This window comes from Strongylocentrotus purpuratus, unplaced genomic scaffold, assembly GCF_000002235.5.
Source record: "Strongylocentrotus purpuratus isolate Spur 01 unplaced genomic scaffold, Spur_5.0 spur5_scaffold_5, whole genome shotgun sequence".
In the NCBI taxonomy this organism is placed as follows: Eukaryota; Metazoa; Echinodermata; class Echinoidea; order Camarodonta; family Strongylocentrotidae; genus Strongylocentrotus; species Strongylocentrotus purpuratus.
Window position 1 is genome coordinate 41,455,005 of NW_022145611.1, and position 21,768 is coordinate 41,476,772.

At 36.9% G+C, this 21,768-nt stretch overlaps 1 protein-coding gene across 1 annotated transcript; it reads left to right on the forward strand.

Annotated features, from left to right (window-relative positions):
* Nucleotides 1–1,130: 1,130 nt before the first annotated feature.
* Nucleotides 1,131–19,221, forward strand: LOC115919079 (RNA-binding protein Nova-2-like; the record flags this gene model as incomplete). Its single annotated transcript, XM_030999215.1, has 2 exons — nt 1,131–1,301; nt 12,402–19,221. Coding segments are annotated over 2 exons (1,335 nt in total), but the record flags the coding sequence as incomplete, so codon positions are not given.
* Nucleotides 19,222–21,768: the final 2,547 nt, after the last annotated feature.

Here is a 21,768-nt window from a genome sequence, read left to right on the forward strand (position 1 = left end):
TCCTTGTGCCAATATTATTACAAAATCATATAAAACATAATTTTTTAGTAGCCCAATTTAGTGTTGCTCTCTCTAAGGAATAAATAACATTACCCGGTTTTCTCCATTTACAATCTTTTCTTCTCCTTTCATGTGGATATGGTGTGAAGGGGAGTGAAATATGACTTGATTAGGATTAATTTGTGACGTTTGTATGGAGGAATTTGGGTCTCTATGCGACGCAGCTTCGTGTTATTGTGTAGCACCCTTAAATTGATTTCATTTCTGGAGATGGATGATGCTAATGTATCTTGCCTGGGGCCAGATAATTTCCAGCCTGACAAAAGAATATGTCGGTGGTGTTATAAATTTTTCTCCAATGCAGCAGATGCCATCACCATATGAAGCCAACTGTAAACTCATGATGCAAAGAATGGAGCGCTCATAATGCGTTGAAATCCCTAGAAAGTTCTGTTCTATTCACCAGCCTCGCAAGATTTATTCGATTATAGGCTCGTGTTGTGTTGGAGGAAGCTCAATGCACATTACATGCTTCAACACTTTCATACTCCTGATTGCTTGCAGCCGTTTACAAGGCAAGAGGAAAGTGATTGTTAATTGAATTGAATGGCATGAACAAGACAAATCTGGTAGAACTAGGTGTGCGCTTGCACACTATTTATGGTTTTTAACAAATCTGTGCAAACAAATGACCTACAAATGAAAGGAGGCATGTCAACGAGTCAGATTAATGGTTGAATACGTCACAATGAAGATAATACATACCAATCGTTGATGCATGTTATATCTACATGAAATATGACGCATATAATTATAAGCATTGAGGTTTGAATTTTAAACCCTTGAGAATCTCTTCTTCTGTAAAAAAATAGTCAAGTGGTTGAAAAATTGATTGTTTCCTCTTCAGTGAAGCTCTCCAAGTATTTGTTTTTATTGCTAAGCATTTCAGAAATGATAATTAACAAAATACTTTTTTTAGTACAACAATTGATGTGAAGTGTCACTTCACATCTAAGAAATTAGAAGTGGGATAATGCTTCTTGGTACGTGCTATTTGATATGATTCTTGTTTAGTGCCAGTAGGCATAAATAATTTCTTAATATTTTAATAAAACTTATGAATCTTGTCTTTTTCTATCTTTGTCTGTCCAGGAACGCAAGAGAGGGTAGCATTGTTGACTGGTCCAGTGGAATCTCTCAATAATGTAGCAGTATTTATTCTTGATAAGATCAAGGAATCCCCACAACTAGGAGTCAAGGCAGGAGCAGAAACCATTACCTCACCAGAAAGAGCAAGACAGGTACAGTAAATATCCATTATAATTTCATCCAAAATGTGAAGTAGGGTGTGCAGAACTCGTCTAGACCATTCCTGATAGTGTTAATTGTCTATGTGGAGCAGAAGGGTGTTAACTCATAGACTTTCATTGAGAGTGAATGCCCTTCTGGCTTTGAGCAAATGAAATAGTCAGCTGCCCTGAAGAAGGCATCTACTGCTATTGACAATACTTACGTATTACGGCCTTCTTCCAGGTAGCCAAATAAATGCTCTGTTCAAAACAGTTAATGATTCGGATTTCAATAATTGTTCTGACATGAACTTTACACAGCTGTGTCAGGGTGAAACCTCTGGTTAATTATTACTAAAAAAATCAGAAAGTATGTTACACCCATCTGCAACAGACACAATACACAATGAAATGTATTTTTAATTTTACAGTGCTTTGCAAATTGCATGGATAAGCTTAGCTTCAACTCTACGAATCATTATAGATAATTGCAAGAATAGATAATCAAGAGGAAGGATCTTCTCCTAGATCTAGCGATGTATGAACTAGAAAACTCTGAACCATCAAATGATGTGCACAACATAAGGCCTCTGTAAATCTTCTCATTATATTAAATCAGAATTATATCACTTGATGTTCATGAATTATGAATAGCATTGGGTGTTCTGTCTATCCCCACATTTATTCCCTAGTGCACAAAACTGAAGTGGACTGCTTTTGTAGGACTTGCACAAATGCATTCATACTACAGGATACAAGCAAACCATATGGTACCTAGCAGGCATATATATTCCCATGGCATGTTTTCTATTGTGCATTTTCTCTTTCTTTGTTGAAAGGAAATCCTTGATTTGAAATTCTGCTGGTACCATATCAGCATTTCCCAACATCCGCGATGGCCGTCTTGGTTTTATCCCTCTATTTCACAGTATTAAGACTATTCCTTTGTCTTGGTATTGATCGATAATCATCTTGGTATCGCGTTTCTGGCTAGGGCGTTGAGCTGAAAATCCAATTCAAGCCAGAGCGCAAGCATGAACAAATGCTCCTCTCCGAGCCACTTGAAGAGAACTTGATAAATCATCATTTTACAAGATTTGGTTTGAGTAGGGGATGCTGGGCTGTGGCCCGAAGCCTTCATTATGTTTTCAAGTGGGCAAATCAATTCTTGAGCTACCTCTTCCAGAGAGCGAATGGGGGCTCGGCAATGTAGCCATTTTACCCGCAACCTTTGATACTAAATGAAATGGGATGGATGGTGACCATGTGAATGTTAGGCTAGGTTTGTGATCATCATATAACTGGACACTGTATGTTAGCAATAATGATAATCAGGATGAAACGAAATGATTGCATAAGGTCTGGAGGACAAGTTTAAAAACATTGACTTTAGTCTGAGAGGAGATAGAGCCTAAAAAGTCACATCCCTCCCCCCCCCCAAAAAAAAAAGATATAGTAATACAAGCTTCCTCTAAATTGTCACGTTGGTAAGTCAGGAATAGAAGAAGTCTTCCCATAAAACCAGTAGTCATGATAATAACTCCTTGGTCATGCACACAAATAGATGTTTAGCCAGAAGACAAACTTGTAACTCACATCCTTCCCTTCTAAAGATCATCCAAATTTTCCTAATTGAAAATTTCTCCACTTCAATGTTCTATGGCAATGGATGCGAAAACAAGTATAATGATTGGTGATTAGCGATAGAAACAGTCTGTGATACCCCGTCGTTTCCAAGCCAACACAATTTAAACAGTTTCCTCTCATTTCCTGCTGCCTAGTACTTAACTAAGGAGGAATCCTTAGTAGATGAAAGATTCCTGATTCAAAGTTAAAAAGAAATTGGCAGGACTCTCCTGCTCCTAATAATATTGTAGGGCTCCTGTCCTTCACATGGAGTTTTACTTTTATCAAATCAACATGAAGGTCTTTCTGTAGACAATTTTTGCTTAATAAGTGATATCCAATGATCACTTTCACAGCTGTAATTGACAAAACAGAGGAATAGGAGTTAAATTTCCAACTCTTTCACTTTACAGCACAAGTGAATATTATGACTGTCATGGTGTAGTGGGAGTCATATTATTCTTTATTGAGTAAAATTATATTTCAGCATTTTGCCAGAAAAGAGGGCGTTTGGTTATAAATTAGTATGCACACTGCAAGCGGAAGGGTTTAAGAAATGGAGAGACCCCTGTAGCCAACTAGATATAAAAAGATGGGTAGAAATTGGGTCAGGTCCATAATCAGTCAAGGACCGAAGCAAACATTCTATTTCCTAAAAGGGCTGTATTCTGACATTGTACACAGCTTGTTGTGATGAATATATTTGGAGCTTTGACTGCCATTTGAGATGATGAAGCTAATCCTGTATTCTTGTCTTCAAATTGACTTATGATCAAGATTCGTCACTGCAGTTAAAATCAATCCTCTGTGGAGGTGTAACAATCTGGCAAGTCATTCAGGTCTGGCCAGGCACAGAGGGGCCCAGACTGCAATTCAATCCAGATCAAACACGGTCAGGCCAGCAAGAATATGAAACCATCATTCTGTATGATAATACCCTGTATTATTTCCACTTCGAAACCTGAGCTCTACTCCATCTTACCAGATACAAAGACTGGTAACAACGAAAATACTCAGATATCAAGATTCTGGCTAATAAGCTTTAGATAGTTTTCTTCCGCAAACCATTTTTATGCTTGAGGAAAAGACAGATTTATAAACAAATACTATTATTCAATCTTTATATGTTTGTTCATCATTGTTTGAAGTGTTTTTTGTTTTGTTATGAAATCCTATTGAAAATTATCATTAAAAATATAATTGAAGATTATCGTTAGAAAATATAATTGAAGGAACAATTTCTTGAAAGCTTAGTAAAGACTGGGTAGGTAGACTATCCAGCTGACCTATGAAATATAAATCTAGTGGGCATACTGAAATAACCAAATCTTATCCTTTCTATTCTACATGAAAAGACATGAGGGATTTGAAATTTGGGGATAGAGTGGGGATTTTAGAGGTCAATTGTAAGGGGCTCCATCATGGTTGAGTTCGCCAAAAGCCCTAGGTCTGCTGCCAATGTGCCCAGTTTTGAGTATTGCACGGTTGCAGGTCACCGTATGCTGCTAAATGTGCTCTACAGTGCTGCAAGTCTGTATTATGCAGTGTTGGTACGATCTAACCGTGGGTTGTGGAGAGTTTAGAGGAAAGTTCAGCAGTAAAAACAAGCTCCTTTGACAGGTCACTGGAGGTGATTTATACCTCTTTCCCCATTTCAAGCTTGTTGATAAAATGAATGCAAGCCTGGGCATTGCTTTCGTATATAAAAAGTGAAACGTATCCCTGAATTTTCAAATAGTTTTTATTTGTAGAGACAGTATTTCTATTTAACTTTCCACCTTTTAAAGTTGGTGTCTGATTCCAGGCGGATGTCATATGATTTTTATGTAATCACACACTACTCACGTGATAACAGTTATATCGCATGCAGGATTAATATTTGGAGAAAAAAAAGGGTTTGTTCACAAATTTCATATTTATTGAAAGGCTTTTGTACGAGCTTATACTACAGCATTGGCGAAATGACTGTGATTTGTGAAGGCTGTATGTTTCATTAATTAGATATGAATGTAGATTCTATGATGAATTATCAGACTGAAACAAGGACTGCCTTACTGATTACTATGCACAATGAGGGGAAGTCTAAGGTCACTATTCATTTCCCTGTATGTAACAGTCAACATGAATACACACAATGACATCAAACACAATTGACTACAGTAAAATAAAAATTATACTTTTTTTATGGCTGCTGCTGTTAGTTATTTTATTTCATATGGGAAAATTAATTTCTATCATCAATTTGCCCTTATCCCACTGAGTTTATGGTCTAAAGAATAATAACACACATTTTCCATAGACCCCACAGAGTTTTCTGAGGTTTAGTATTCGATGGGTTAAAATAAATTGTAACTCTTAGTCTTATGTAGCACTAGCAGTTGGATGTTTCCATCTGTAGCATTTATGGCTGGCTGGATGTAAGGAATGATAGCACTATGTCCCATATGGTAGGGATAGAAGGCTCAGACAAGGGCTTGACTGCAAGCATTTACTACCCTGGCAAATACACAAAGATGTGTGCTCTACATGCTGGCTGTATGTAACATCTGTTAGGATGCTGTGGGACCTCTAAATCAACATAATTGGTTGTAATCGACTAACATTAACAGTCACTGTGATTTGAAGTAAGAAATTGTCCTATATCGTAGCAACATGTTGTTATATTAAAAGAAATGTCGTGCCCAGATAATAGAATACATGGTGGGGCAGTGCCATCTTCTAGGGATGTGGTATGTACCTGTGAACCCTGATGTAGACACAGATCATTTGCAAAAGTATTTTGATATTTTAGAGGGTCTTCTGACTTCAAGGAATGGAAGGGGGGCTGGGGCTGGCAAACACCAAATCCATCCTTTGTTGGACATTTTCTATTAATCTTTGCTCTGTAACGACTGAAGTACAACCTTGTTGCAATATCCCCTGATCTGATGCAGAAATAAGCTGCGGTAGATGATGGGCATTGCTATACCCCTAGCACACCATCCATCTTGTCCAGACTTTCTTTTCTTGCTCATTGTGTACCTAAAGGTTAGTGCAAACATATGCACATCTATAAATGGGACTGGGAATCCATCAGCAAATGTGTTTGTCTACATCATTATATTACTTATCTTTGAATTTGAAACCTGGCTCTCGCTCTGCACGAGTAACATGCTACAAAATTATTTAGTGGGTTTTTGTTCTCTCCAGCTCTCCCCAAGATGGTCTTTGCATAATGATGGCATATTGACACGCTTTGCTCATTGAATTATCTATAAATTTCTCTCAACAAATTTAAATTTGTGATATGATAAAATTTAACCAAAAACACAGAATGTTGTAATATGCCTACATTTTTTCAAAGAGGAAGCAATTCTTTTAGTACTGTACTTTTTGTGCTGCGTAAAGATTAAATCAGTTAAATTTTGGCCATCACAAGAAGTGGGTTATTGATGTAGACAAATGCTTGTGTACCTTTACAGCTTATTTTATGTATGTTATTACCGAAGAAAGAAAGAAATCGATCAGTAGCTCAACGGTGTCTGACAGTGAAGTCTAGAAAGTAAACAGGTTTCCTTGCATAATTTGAATAATAGGACAGCGCTAACGCTTACATTTCACAGATGAGACATACGTGACATACATTCATAATTCCTGCAAGGTTCTACAGAATTTGATGTTGGTTGCAAATGAGACATAGTACCTTTAATGTGACAGAATAGAGGTTGCACTTGTGTAAGAAAGGAGAGTGCATTTATGTAGGTAATGAAATGTGCAGACAGGTTTATAATAGAGAGACAGACAAGAGAGAATTGAGTCAGAATGCTTTCTATTGAAGTTAACTACACTTCATCAACACCTCCGGAATGGAAGCTTTAATTCAATCAGTTGATGAGTGCTGTGTGGGTTTGGATGGGGTCCCCTATAACCACTGCTTCACACACACACTTGTACTCTTGCTAGAAAATGAAGTAGTAATTTGATTTGGGAATGCAGGATTTACGTAGCATTGAGCCCACAGGAAACCCAGGGCCTTTTCAGTATAGCACCCCCCCCCCCCTCCTTAAGCGTTTCCTTGCTCTCGCTTGACCTTTCTTAATGCACTGCCGAAGAAGCAAGGGTATCTGGTGACCTGGCATGAGCTCATGCATATTCATGACAGGGTGGATATGATGCTAATGAGAGGGGAGGTTATGGGTGAAGTGTGATGGAATCATTACATGCTGTTACAGTGAGCTTCAAGATCACACCTGCCAATAAACCTAGGTCTAGTTAACCATTTTTAAAATGTAGGCCTACCTATTATAATATGTCTAGTTGTCAGACCCAGAGGCCTTACCAATGCTGACCACTCAAACATATTTTTAAAACGTTTTAAAAGATTTTTAATTTAAAAAAAATCCTCTTGATTGATACAAATGTTTGTCTTGTATGACAAATGATAACAAAGCGGTGTGGTTTCGTTAGATTTATCATGAAGTCACAACCAAATTGGGTACCGAGACTTCTCCTTCCTCTAATTAGCTGAACTAAGTATGATATTACTTTTCCATGTAACTTCTGTAGACTGCATGCTATGTTCTTGTAGGCATACACTTACAATATATCTGTTTGGAGGATTTTCTTGATCATTACAAAAATAAAGATTGAGTCCTTTTATTTAAGTTTCATTGATTGTCAAGGTTCACATATTTTGTGCATACATGTCTTGGTGCAAAAAATAGGTTATGAGGTAAAAACACACAAAAAGACTGCCATACTGAGGGATGGATATGGGTTGCTGATAACTAGGCTTGGCTTGGCTTCATCAATATAAGGCCCATTTCCTTGAGCATACATCTAGCAAAGCAAGATGTCCTATAGCTCACCCTGGCCTGCGCACTATCTACCTACCAATCTCCAGGCATCCGTTTCCCATCTTCTCATCAGCTTCTGTTCACACTTGATTCTTCTTCCCATTTCTAGAGCAACTTGCTTACATTTGGGAGACCCTTTCTGCTCCTCTTGTAGAGCTCACATTGATTGCTATATTTCTTGGAAGTCAGTAGTTGTCAAATATGCTACATGGGAAGTATTGAACATTTTGGATGTTCATTATTTTATTCCAACTTCATTTTAATGTAGATTAACATCATGAAGATGCCCCTCTCTTCCTCATAAACTTTGAATGCTTTGTTTGTTAGCAGGAATTGTCTTTTTGTATATCTTAACAAAATGAACCCTGGAGGGAAAACAATGATAAAAAATACTCTGCTTACTTTGAAATATCACAAGGAAACTTGGCCATAACCCCATTCATGCTTCCAAGAAATGAGGGAGTGATTATGTAACCCATATCATAGTGGAAAGATACAGTATCCATGCTTTATTATGATGTGTATGTAGGTGCCTGTAGGTGGTGTTTATTACAGAAGATTCATTAGTGAACACGCTCTTGTAAGTACCTGGCAGATGGCAGCATCAAGCCCAGTCATATATCATGCTGTATCGCAAGTGTCTACCCTCGGAAAGCTAGCCCGATTTACGAGCAATTTGCTTAGAAGCTCCTGCAGCCAGGGGCCCGCGTAATCAGCTCCCAAACTGTAAATTTTCCATCAAGTGTCCAACAGCCTGTGATGTGCCTAACGACACTGGCACCCTTCCTTCCTTCCTCCCTCCGTCACTCCGTCTCCTTCTTATTGCGTTAGCGTAAACACCGAGTAATGAATTCGCGGATGCACCGTGTGTTTCCCAGATTTACTGCTCGGTCTGTCAATTGCATGCAGATTTATTATGGCTCAATCTGCTGTAGTAGATACACCATCTCATTATATCGGGCTCATCAGGGGGATAGTGTCTATTTTAGGGGGTTTTCTTCAATGATTTTCTCAATAGAGTTTTAATCAAGGCATATATATATATATATATATATATATATATATATATATATATATATATTTATAGTGATCATAATGATAATATCTCGGTCATGGTAGACTGCCTCCATGAAGTGAGAAATGCAACTGAGCAATCCTACAATATTAAAAAAAGCCAATTTCGAAATCCATTATGATCTCATTTTGTTCAATTCATTTAAAATGAGGGAAGGAAATAGTAGTATAAATTATCCTCTAATATATCAGGTAGTGTTTCCTCCTCCCAACTAAAATATGTAATTCAGCAATCTTGTAATCAGCATCAATTTATCACAGGAAATATGTAACATTTAGAGTTCACGTTTGTTAATTGTGTGAAGCGATATGGTTCAATTTTCCCACACCGATATGGCAGTAAGGTGAGAGGAACCCTTTCAGAAAAGTGCATTAACATCATCTGCACAGATTTACGTCAAATTAGTCAAATTTGTGGCCGGAGATCATGGCATTGGGACAAAGGAAGAGTGCAGAGTTGAACTTGGTCCACCAATGACTTGATGAGTTCCTGTTGTTTAGAATGGGTCCTTGTATCTCCAGGTAGGTAGTATAATGATTCATGAACTCATTGAACTTGATGTATATACCAGATATATAATCACTCATTGTCAACATTGGAATTTAATTGGCAATTGAAACAAGTCTGCATAGTATTTAAAATACAGATTAATTAGTTCTGACAAGGTGACATTTAAATTGGAGAATTTATATTTATTCCTTTTTTTGGTTAAATGGTAGTAATCAGCATCAGTTAATCTAAAAAGTATAGTTCCAATAATGATGAAACAAAATGGACTCACTTAACTTTCTCTGCATTTTCATTCAATACAGAATCCCAGAAGGAATTCCAATTACAAAAAGTGACATGAAAAAACAACATGACAAATGTCCCTTCCCTTACTAGATATGTGGAATTCTATTGAAGCTGAACGTTTGGTTGTAAGGCATTGTTGGTAACTGAGCATGTCTAGGTACTTTCAGAACTTAAATCCATCAATAGAAATGTAATTTATTTCTTTGACAAATTAAGTTACAGCCCTCTAAATTGGACCCTTCTTTCTTTCTTTCTTTCCTTTTCATTCAAGCTCTGTCTTCTTCTCCTGTGGGTGTATAACCCCAAAACATGTTGGCCTAGAAATAGTAGGGAGGTATACCTATTTCTGGAAAACGTATTTGATTTTTGCGTGGCCTAGCAAGGCCCAGTTTCAGAGAACTAAGTGGATTTAGGGCAATTGGGATGGGATAAAATGCTTTCCATTATTGAGAATCATGTGGAAATAGACAATCACACTGAAATTGAAGCTGAATCGCATATTCGTTATGGAAAATAAAAGGAGAATATGTGTATTTCCATCCAAGTCATCAGGTGTAAACTAGATGCCTTAATATGTTTTGAAGCATTTGCTTGCATTTGCTTATCAATTTTTCATAACTAGTGTCTTTTAAAGTGTGAGCTAAGAGATGTGACGCCGTCGAAGAATGTAACTGCAGTAGAATTAGTGAATGCTTTGTTAACAATGTTAGTGTGTGTCTGTGAAGTTTAGGATTAGATGTTCTCTGGAGAAATTATGGAGTTGGTCAGACTCGGACAATGTTTTAACTTGAATGCTACAGGAACGTAGGAGAAAAGCTGGTTTGGAAAACCAAATGTGTAACATGAATTAATGTGTAAACAAAGGGTTTCCAACTACCAAGAGAGACATTCTGTATTCAAGGAAAAGTGAACAAGATATATACCGTAGAGCATGTGATTACATATCTAATCAGGGCAGGGATCTATCGGACTGATTGATTGGGCAAGGAAGAAAATATGAGAAGAGCATTAAAGGAAGGAGTGTTTGTTTGAGCTAGTGAGCATGAAGATGATCATTTTCTCCCACTTTTAATTTGATAGCCCCTAGCGTCGCTGAAAAGCCAATTTCGGCAGCACAAGGTAGGGCTTGCCAGACCGTAATCAGAGAGACTACAAACACGCAAATCGTGAGGCAGCAAATGTACGAGATTAAGGTCACCAAAGTACGAAGTACGGGACCTGATTGCAAAACAACACAATGAGAGAGAGAAAGAGTGGGAGAGAGAGAGAGAGGGAGAGAGAGGGAGAGAGAGAGAGAGAGGGAGAGAAAAAAAAGAGAGAGTGAGAGAGTGAGAGAGAAAGAGAGAGAGAGAGAGAGAGAGAGAGAGAGAGAGGGGGGGGGGGGGAGGGGGAGGGTACTTCACAGGGAAATGGAGGAGAGAAAATATGATGGACATGTATTCACACCTCTGCCATCTGTTGTAGACCAGTATATGGTCTTGTTTGGTACTAGAAGGGCATTAACCTGGAATTACCGCCCTACTGGGTCTTAACTTAACTGACGATATATGAAAGGTGCAATCAGATCTCAATAAGCCAATATTCCAATCTTAATTCAGGATTTTTTATACAGAGAGACCAGATTTTTTTCAAAGATTTTTTTATAATAACGCCTCAATATAGGTTAATATTTTAATAAGGAAGAAGATGAAAATGGGATGGGTGATGGGCAACGGTAAGAGAGATGAAGAAGCATTCATCCCATTGTCCTGCACATCTTCTGATGCTCTCGTTGCAGCTACCTGACTGCCTGCTGTATGTACATGGCTTAGCCGTAAAGGGCTCTAATTGATCCCCACAAATAGGATTCCTTGGCAGACTGCATTATGCACCTGCTAGAAAGAGGATGATAGAATTGGACATTATTTACATCATAGTCTACAATCTAAACATTTTTATGGGATACAGTGCACTTTTTTGTGCCCTCCATCATGAATTATATGAAAATATGAAAGTTAGAATTTAAATTATTGTCAGTATTTATTTGTACTATGATGAGACCTCAGGAAAGTTTGTTTGAGTTATGCTAAATTCATATTTAGCTAAAGAATATGAACAAAGGAAACCACCGTCTTGTACTCTCAACAAAATTATTATTGGTGTTATGGATTTTATAATTTGTTAAAAGCCCTTAAAACTGGTGGGAGGAAATATTTTGTGTGTGAAAACTTCCAACGAGCAAAGATTATATTTAATAAATCTGTGCAGTCAGAGGCATGGTCACAGGTACACAATCAGGATAATTAATTTAATCATTCATCATCATAGGAATCCTCATTCTGAAGACTTTGTATCGGTGGCTGTGTATCGGTTTAGGCTAGATAATGATCCCAGGGATGTACTTTCCTCAATTCTTCTTCTCTCTGTTCAGCTCTCATTATCTTCTCCTGCTCCTCTTGTTTAACAGAGAAAGTGTTCAAACTCACACCAGTAGAGATATGTGGTTGGTCTTGAAGGAGTTTGTGTTGTGGTCAAATAACACTATCCTTATTTCATTTCTTTAATCATCTCTTAGTCTGGTTTGCAGGCATTGTAGCCTGGATTACCACCTCTTTCTCTTGACAATCCTGTTTGGTTAAGTTCTCTATACAGTGGATGATCAAATACAGCATACTGCTACATGTTGACACTTGTACGATTTAAACGTATAGTGTTGTGTTTGATGAGAAATAATTTTTTCATTTTATTTATATATTTTATGTAATTTCTTTGTTTTCTTTCTCATTTGTTTTTACTCTGCAGGTAAAGATAGTTGTACCCAACAGTACAGCAGGGCTTATAATAGGTAAGGGTGGAGCCATGATCAAATCCATAATGGAACAAAGTGGTTCCAGAGTGCAGATCTCACAGAAGTCTGATGGCATCACCCTGTCAGAGAGAGTCATCACAATATCTGGAGAGAGTGATAACAACAGGAAGGCGATGTCTTTCATAGTCAACAAGATCCAGGAGGATCCCCAGAGTGGTAGCTGTAATAACCTCAGTTATGCCACTATTACAGGTCCTGTAGCCAATGCTAATCCCACCGGTTCTCCTTTTGCAGAGGGGGTCTCACCTACAGTGGCTAACAACATGGCCGCTGCAGCAGCAGCAGCAGCAGCAATGGGCAAACCACAGGTCTCAGTGGCTGGCCAGACCTTATCAGCAACTGCCCTTCCTCATCCCATCGGTGGTGGGCTGACCATTCCTTCCATGATGCTCAGCTCGAGGATTCCCACCAGTCTAGCAGCTCCTGTCCCCAGCCAAACAGATACCTCCAATTTATGCAGTGCCATGAGCAACTTTGCAGCATACAACTATCCAGGTCTATCCTCCATTGGCAATTTTCAAGGTCCCTTTGGTGCCACAAGCCCATTATTAGGTGCCACAGCTCCAATCCAGGCAGCCCCTCAGATGTTCTCATCAGGATTGCTAGGATCCTACCAAGTAGCTACCACCATGAGTCCTTCCAGCAAAACAACTCTGTCCAGTCCATCTCCCACCAGTACCGCCGATTCACCCTACTCAACCAATGGTAGTACAATGGGTATTTCCATCCCCAGTGCCCCTGAGACCATGGTGCCTGGACTTCCAATGATGCCACTTGGTGCCACCATGGCTGGCTTCCCTTCTATGGGTGGAATCACGATGGCAGCCGACCCACAGAAGGAATCAATCCTGGAGAGCGAGGTGCCGGAGACCCTAGTTGGTGCTATTTTAGGGAAGGGAGGTAAAACGCTAGTGGAATTCCAGAATCTCACCGGGGCCAAAATCCAAATCTCCAAGAAGAATGAATATGTTCCAGGCACACGCAACAGACGGGTAACGATAACTGGTCCAGTCACAGCAGCTCAGAACGCACACTTCCTGATAATGCAGCGGTTGGCCCAAGAGGAGCAGAATAGAGCCTTGAAGGGTACTACCTAAAAATCAATTTAGTGAAGAGTCGTGCCTCACTCTCACTCACTAGAAATCTTTCTTATTCACCAAAGCATCTTGGATGACCAAGATTTACCATAGTAATTATATAACAAGGAAAGTGTGCCTTGTGTGTGGAAGACATTTACAGATAGGCAGGATGATCATAGTCATGAAATCACTCATTTTTATGAGAAAAAGAGATAAGAAGGAAATCCAAATCAGGAAATTGAGATCTTTCTTTCAATCTTTCAGTTCGATCAGTGAGATTTTGAACTCATGGAACAATTCTAGAGACTTACCAATTGCATATGTGAGAAAGAAATTAAGAATGATTTGAAGAAATTTTCTCAATTCCTTGAGGACAGCAATTGTGTCTTTGATTAATTTTTGTTGCCTTGTTAGTCTCTACACATTGTGATTTCACTCTAATCATGGCGTTTTGTGCTGCTCGAGCGAGGACCCGCCCGCCCGCTGGTTATATTTTTGGATGTGCAGTTGATTTACGAAGGGGAGAGTGCATAGACAAGTAGTAGTGTAAGTATTCATATGTTGTATATTGAATATCTGATTGATGCTTCCTCCATTACTGAGAAAGAAAACAGATTATTTTGTGATTGTGTTCTTTGTACTTTGATTCTTCTCTGATCAGAAATTCTTCCCAGAGAATCTTTCTTCTTTGGTCGATGATAGACCTAGAGACCATCGATCACTACTGGGACTAAGCAATATGGTGCTGGATTTGATTATTGTAGTTGTTAGATTTGGGGGATGGGTTTTTTGAAATTCTTGTTAATGATCAACGATGATTTGATTTCTTTTCTCATTTGTCTACCAATTAATTTATTGATTTATGTTGTCATCCTTCATTTTATTTTAGTTCAACCATGTGTATTTGCAACTCTTTCATGTAGACTTTAGTAAACAGAAGCAAAAGCCTTTTGTTTGTATTTTTATCCATAAGAATTTGTTTCCTGGGGGAATTCTTTAAATCTTGAGGGAGTGTCTAGGGTTGATATTCATTGGGAAAATACCAAGAAATGGAGAAAAGAAATGTTAACGATGAACGCTTCCAAACGACCCAGCCTTCACAAAGCAACATCTCTCACATGTGCTCACAAATCCTCAACTCCAAACTTCAACTTCAGACTGTATTAACAACATGTATGCATGCTGCATTCCTTGTGGGAATAAACAATTCCTGACTCATTTACGTTGTACATCTTGTCCGTGTACGACTTGCTACGTACAGAGACGAAAACGTCGTTCTTCTACACCTTTATTTTTCTCCAGACATTATTACCTTTGACATTTCAAAACATCTTGTATTTGTTAAGCACCTTTTATTTCAAGACTGTAAACACTTCCTTTGAAACTAAGCATCAATATGATTCTTGTAAACAGTCTGATCATTATTCATCTGTAATGCTTTATTCTTCAAATCACTTGGCTCTCCAACTTTTAAGGATTTAGATCTCTATTTTCTACCGAATGTATTTGTGTGTTACTGATCCAGCAATTATAATCCCACCTATGTTTATTTTCTTCATTACGAAATCAAACTCATTTTGGGTCTAAACTTGTCTATTTTTTCTGCTTTCACTTTTAGTGTCATGTGATAAATTTTGCATTAATCTTGGTAATTTTATGCATTCACAAAGCATGTACTATACAAGGCCAAACCTTTGCATCTTCTATTCAATTATGATTTGGGTGCTCACTACATTATTGTTTACATTGAGACAAATGCATATTGTCTTCTGAATAAAGAGGAAAATGTTTTAAATGAGTACAGTTCAAAAATGGCTTTTCATTCAAAGGTATGTACCTTAGGAAGAGTGCTTTTGTGGAATAGCTGTCTCTAACGATCGAAAGACCTTGTCCAAATTGAGCTCCCTTCCTGTATGGTGAGACCCAGTGTTAGTTTGGCCAAGGTGCTATGTTTAAAGCAAGGTCTTGTTATACATGCGTTGTGAATGCAGGTTTATGTAATAACATCTCGGTAAATATATGCTGCATTTGATTAGACCATGATTCAAACCTTTGTGGAAGTAGTACTAAGACTTAGTAAAATATCATTTTGTATGTGACCGGAAGGTATTGGTATGTGCATTCTAACAGGATATCTGACTCAATCGTGTCATTGGACTCAACATGTCACCCTTGCTACTTAACCAAGTTTCATAGCTTAAAAATTGCTTTTCACTTTGTTTTTTCAGTGTTTCACTCTCTTTCAAAATACTTTCATAATCTATACCAAACATATTTCAGTCACTTTCAGGGGGCATATGACCAATAGAGTATAATATATATCTATATATATATCTATTAATGCATTTTGTTGCTTTTGTCGTCCATGTATAGTGAGATAATTTTCTATGAATAAATCTAGACAAGATAACTTCAAACATTACATGCATGTTGTTGACTTTGTATATTCATTTTATTTAATCATGGAATCACTCTGTCACACTTGCTTTATATGCACACAACAGAATTTAACCTACACCTTTTTGCTTCTGTTAGGATGAGTTCAAAGAGATTGTTTCCCCCCTGTCCTTACCCAGTCATTTCCAATAGCCTTTCAGTATTGGGGACAATGATTGTCAAATAGGTGCTTTTACACTCATGGTCATCTGCACTTACCATACCATCAGGGCTACTACACATACGTTGCATAAAAAGTCATTCAAATAGTCATTACTATGTTCTAATATTTCCCCTCCCATGATTATGTTGATCATGTAGAGTAGATAATTTGCTTCCCTTGTATAATACTTCGTTCATACACAATGTTACATTTTCTTGTACTCAGTATTTTAGCAGTTTGCTTTAGTCATTATCCTTCAATTGAAGTGCATGGTTGTTCAATCTTGCCCAAATTTGTTTATACTCTTAATATAAATTTAGGAACAACAAACCTTGGGTCTTTTAGTGAAGTCAAGCGATGTTAAATATGGCTTTGATATTTTCTGCCAAAATAAGAAGAAAAAAGAATAGACACTTTTAATGAGTGATTTATTCTTACTTAATAACCTATTGGTGCTGACACATCATTTTTTTTTTTTTTTTTTTGGGGGGGGGGGAGAGGTTGTATCCATTTATCATCAACTCATTTTGGAACTAGAATTGAACATCCACATCACATCATTGGAAGGTAATCGACCATGAAAATACATGTATTGACATTGTTGCTTGGTGATTTGCTACCCTTAATGGTATTTTTATCATGAAGTCTGGTTAGTTTGTTGCTTCAGATGGTATAAAAAAAAGAAAGAGGACAAGATTGCACATATGGAAAAACAGGCAACAGACTTTGACCATACTTTGGGTAACAGATAATGATGTTGACTGACTGATAGAGTATATTTAATAACACTGGGAATGGTTGAAGATTAACATAGACCTTGTTAATCATTAACTTCTATTGTCAACAATCACTAACCAAGCCATATGAGTGTGTGGTATCCATTCTCTTAATGTATATGTCTATTATTTCATGCTTTCCCACCCAAACCTTATAGATCTTAGAGCATAAAATTCAACTTATTTGTGTACATGTTGTGTAATGTGTTATCATGCCAATGTATACATGATTTGTTTTTTTTTCTTTCAAAGCCTTGTCACCATGCACATACTAACCCTCCCAATCATTTCAGGTGTACTTTGTATTATCATATTTGTTATGCATTTTGTTTCAAGCATTCAATCATGTTCAAGTATACATGGATATACCAAAGTTGTCAGGAGCACTGACAAATCTTCCAGAGCTTCTTTTAAAACAAATGTATGCTCTATTTGAAAGTTGTGTTTTTATTTTATGTGAAACAGAAAAAGAGAGTATATATCTTCCAGTAAGCATCTTGACAAAAAAGAGCATTATCTTATCATAAACACCTTTTTATAATTTAGGTTTCTTTCCTTGATTGATCACTTTTAAGAAAGAACTGTAGGCCATGAATTTAGATGCGGCAAAGTTTGTTCATTTTCTTTCACTCAGAAAATGTATTGTTTGTGTAACTTTGATTTATACTTTGTATATTTCAGACAATTATTACATCTTGACTATCCCACCAATTTTTTCTTAGTGTGGAAAATATGACAACTCATCTTGTTTCTTTGTCTTAAGAATAGAAAATTATATTTTTATGATGAAAGAAGTATATTTAAGCAAATGAATTAATATAAAGTATTTGTTTTAGGATAAATTTGATGAAGGAAATTCATTTTGTCGTATCCAGTATATTGTGTGTTATAATCATTTCAACTGCATGGTAAGTGTAAAATCATTTCCACTGCCATAAGAAAATGCAAAAGTTTATGATAAGTTTCTTACAAATTCATGATTATTTTAAGGTTAACGACTCGAAACAAATCATGACGATACATTATTTCAGATACTGCTTTAAGATTTGTCCCTTTTTATCTTCCTTTTACAGCAATTTCGTGCAGATATATAATCTCCAAGAATATTTTGTATTGTGCTTTTTCAAAAAACGACTTCTTCTGCTTTAAATTACTTATATTCTCAGAAAGGGAATAATCCAAATTTGTACAACTTCTATTTGAATGATAAGTGCCTGAGCAAAACTTTTTTTTTTGACAGGGGTGCATTGATTATGTCCCAAACCCCTTTTGTGGCTTCCCTATTATTAAAAGGGGGTTATTATATATGAAGAAAGAATCATTTGCTTTTGCAGTGCATATCATTACTATGTATTTGTGAATCTGTCAACATCATCATAAAGCATGATTGGTGCAAGTTTGTAGCTCATTTTATATCGGTTAAAATCCACCGAAAAATAGTTGATATCGAACGAGATGATTAGATAAATCTTCTGTTTTGTTGTATTTACGTATACATGTATAGATCTATATACATATAAATATATATATATTTCTGATGACAGTTTTTTTCTGTGTAGGTTTAAGATGGATTTTGTAATTTATGATTGTACAATGGTAAATTTTTGAGATTTTATCATTTGTATCTTTTATGGAAGCAAGACAACTTTCGTCCAGGGGCGACTTGGAGACTTTTCCCAAGAAAATAGAGTGGGAGAGTTGGGTGAATAAGGGTGCTATGATATAGTAATATTTTGAAAATAATGGGATATTTTCGGATATGATGATTTGTTGTTTGTATGCGTGTGATAGATTTCTTATTTAGTGGGATTATGAATGTTTTTCTTTTTTACGTAAGATAGTAGTAGTATTGTAAAGATGTAAGCTCTGTGGTTAAATGTTTTAAGTCTCATGGCCACTTTATGAAGAAAAAAAGAAAAAAAAGTCTTGAAGGTTTTATGTAGGTCTTTCCTAAGTTATTTTTATGTTTTCTCTTTCAGTTGTGTAGTCTTAGGAGAGCACATGAAGCTCTGTTTAAATATTGTTTAGCTATTGTATATTCTGAGGAAACGTGGCAAAATATTTCTACTTCCAAGACCACATATTAATACTTAATTGTTTTCATTTAGGTAAGCACAGTTTCTAGCATTTCAACTGCTAGGCAATCACTCATTGTTTAATTTTTCTCCTGTTTTTGTTTTTCTCTGATTTTTTTTTCCTGAGCACTTGTACATGAGCCATTTACCCATCATCTACATATGTTCTTTAAACCACATTGCATTTATAAAACATTGTTGCTCTCTTTTTTTCCTCAAATCCATCATCATTGTGTCTATGTGTTTCATTTTGACCTCTTCTTGCTGAGATGTGTACATTCTAGGCATTGCATGATATTTAAACAAGGTTGACTTGTCTTATATTTTCTCTCTTTCTATCTTTCTATCCTGACTTTTTAAACTCACATGTCACATCAATAAAACACAACTCAAATGCTCTGACTAAACTACAAACCCAAACCAAAGAAAAAAGGAAATAAATTGCAACTCATACTGTTAACGTTTTATTTTACTCATTATTCCTTTTTATACATCAGCTTCCAACCATTTTTTCCAATCTAATACGGTGAAGGTGTGTTTTGCATAGTGGATAGTCAACATGTAATAACTTGATCTTTTCAGCATTCCAGGGAAGGAACACTTCTTTCCTGATTTAAGTTGGTCTTTATCATGTTTCTTCTACTATTTTTTTCTTCAGTTACCAGACACTAACTTCATTGGTTATCAACCCCATCCCCCTTTTTTTTGCTGCTTGATGTGCACTTGTTCATGCCCCATCCCCCACTTGTGTTCTCTCATCTCATCCAGTTTAAAGTTAGTGCTTGTGCTTGCCCCCTAGTCCTTGATCTATTTCACAAGCCCCATATAAAGACAGTATGGTGGAGCGAGGTTAAAGTGCCCATATATTTACTTGCTCTTTACACAGGGAAATGTTTGGAGAGGGGAACCAACACTCGTCATATTCATTTCTTGTGAAAACACCCGCTAGGTGCTCTTCACAAGACCTCAGTCTATGAAGGGATCTATGTAGACCCTGTTTACACTAAATTCATCCTAGATGTTATCCCATCTAGGCATTTAGTGACTGGAGCTATCAACGCATTGATTTCTGGTTTCGATTTCTGTCTCAAGTTCCTGATGCCTTTTTAAGTCATTAATTCCCTTTTCTGGACTCCCTAATCAAACACCCTCTTCAAATTCCTCTCGCTTGCAATCCCTTATTGAGACCAATGGTGAGCCAATATCAAATTCTGTTCTGGGTCCATCCATCCATCCGTCTTGGGCAACAATTGAAATGTAATCTGAAGAAAATAGAACCTAATGAGCCCCAGCATCTGGGTTGATGATTACGGAGACTCATTTTCTACTCAGTCCACATGACATTGCTTGTTCAACCTCCATACCACATACCTTACTTACAAGGAATGGTGATGCCCACGTGCGTCCGATCTCTCTTACGGTTGTCACAAGGACATAAGTATACGGTGAGGGCTAGATGGGTCTTAATACCTGGGACCTTCTCAACCCCCCCCCCCCCCTGTATTACAGATGTTAATTTTAAAATATATTGAACACAAGTGGGTTTTGGGAAGTCCTCGGACAACAATGTCAAAATTGTCAAATTGTTCTTTATTACTGTTAATAGGAAATCAGAATTCAGAATTCAGTTTCATTTATCTTCCTAAAGAAAAAGGCAAGAAAGGGGATTTGTTTTTCCTTTGAAGAAATGTCCTCTATCAATGTCTGGTTTGTAATATTGCTATTTGAATATCTAGAATAACCCAGATACATTTAAATTACTTCAGAAAGTTGATATGCATTGTTCAGATTCAATATTTCATACACAAGATTCAAGAGGCAGAACAAATGAATGATCATGGGTTTTCATATAATACATTATCACACAGGGAAATTGCCAATTTACTACACAACATACAAATTTCTTTTCTTCATGCTTTCTCCATCACATCGTGTTCTTATCAGTTCCTTCTATAATATTTTCTAGAATATTTATGATTTAATTTGCTTGCTCCACAGAACATTGTAAGCAGATGATTGGTATAATGCTAGAAGACAATATTGTGTAGAGTATTATGTTGAGCATTATGTTACATGGATGTCACAGGATGATCTAAAAACATCATTTACAACTCATACACACATTGGATGTTCATAGAGCACTACATCAATGTCATGAGGGAATTGAAGAACCTACCTGTTCCCTGGTTGTTTGCTGAAAATTAAAATTGTATCCATATCGCCATGTTAGACATATATATATATCAATTCCATAGAACATCAGCTAATGACATTCTTTTTAAAAGGCGATCTCTGTGTTTGTAAAAAATACACTTAACAATGAGAATCGATCTAACCTGGTGTTGGTTTTAAAACATTCAGCCTTTTCCTCGTTACATCACTGATGCAATAGTCCTCATGGTTATATTTTTTCTCCTTATGTACTCTTGAAAATCTTAATTAACCAATGGGATCTGCTTGTCATCGTTGTTTTGTGCCTAACCCAAGCCGTATATTCACCATTAATGCATGCCGGAATGAATGGTCACAACAGTCGTCACTCTCGCTCGCTGTATCAACTCTGGAGAAAAACCACCGCCACCACCGAAAAAAAAAAAGTTCATAAAAATTCACCTGTACCAATATCCTATTTTCCCTGTATTAGTACTGCATTCACATCCAGATGCACACTATTCATCTTAGTTGAGGCAAAATTATACATCTCACCATCTTAATTTTACTTTCAAACATCGGTATGTTATGTATGTCTGTTGGAATGACTGTATGTATGG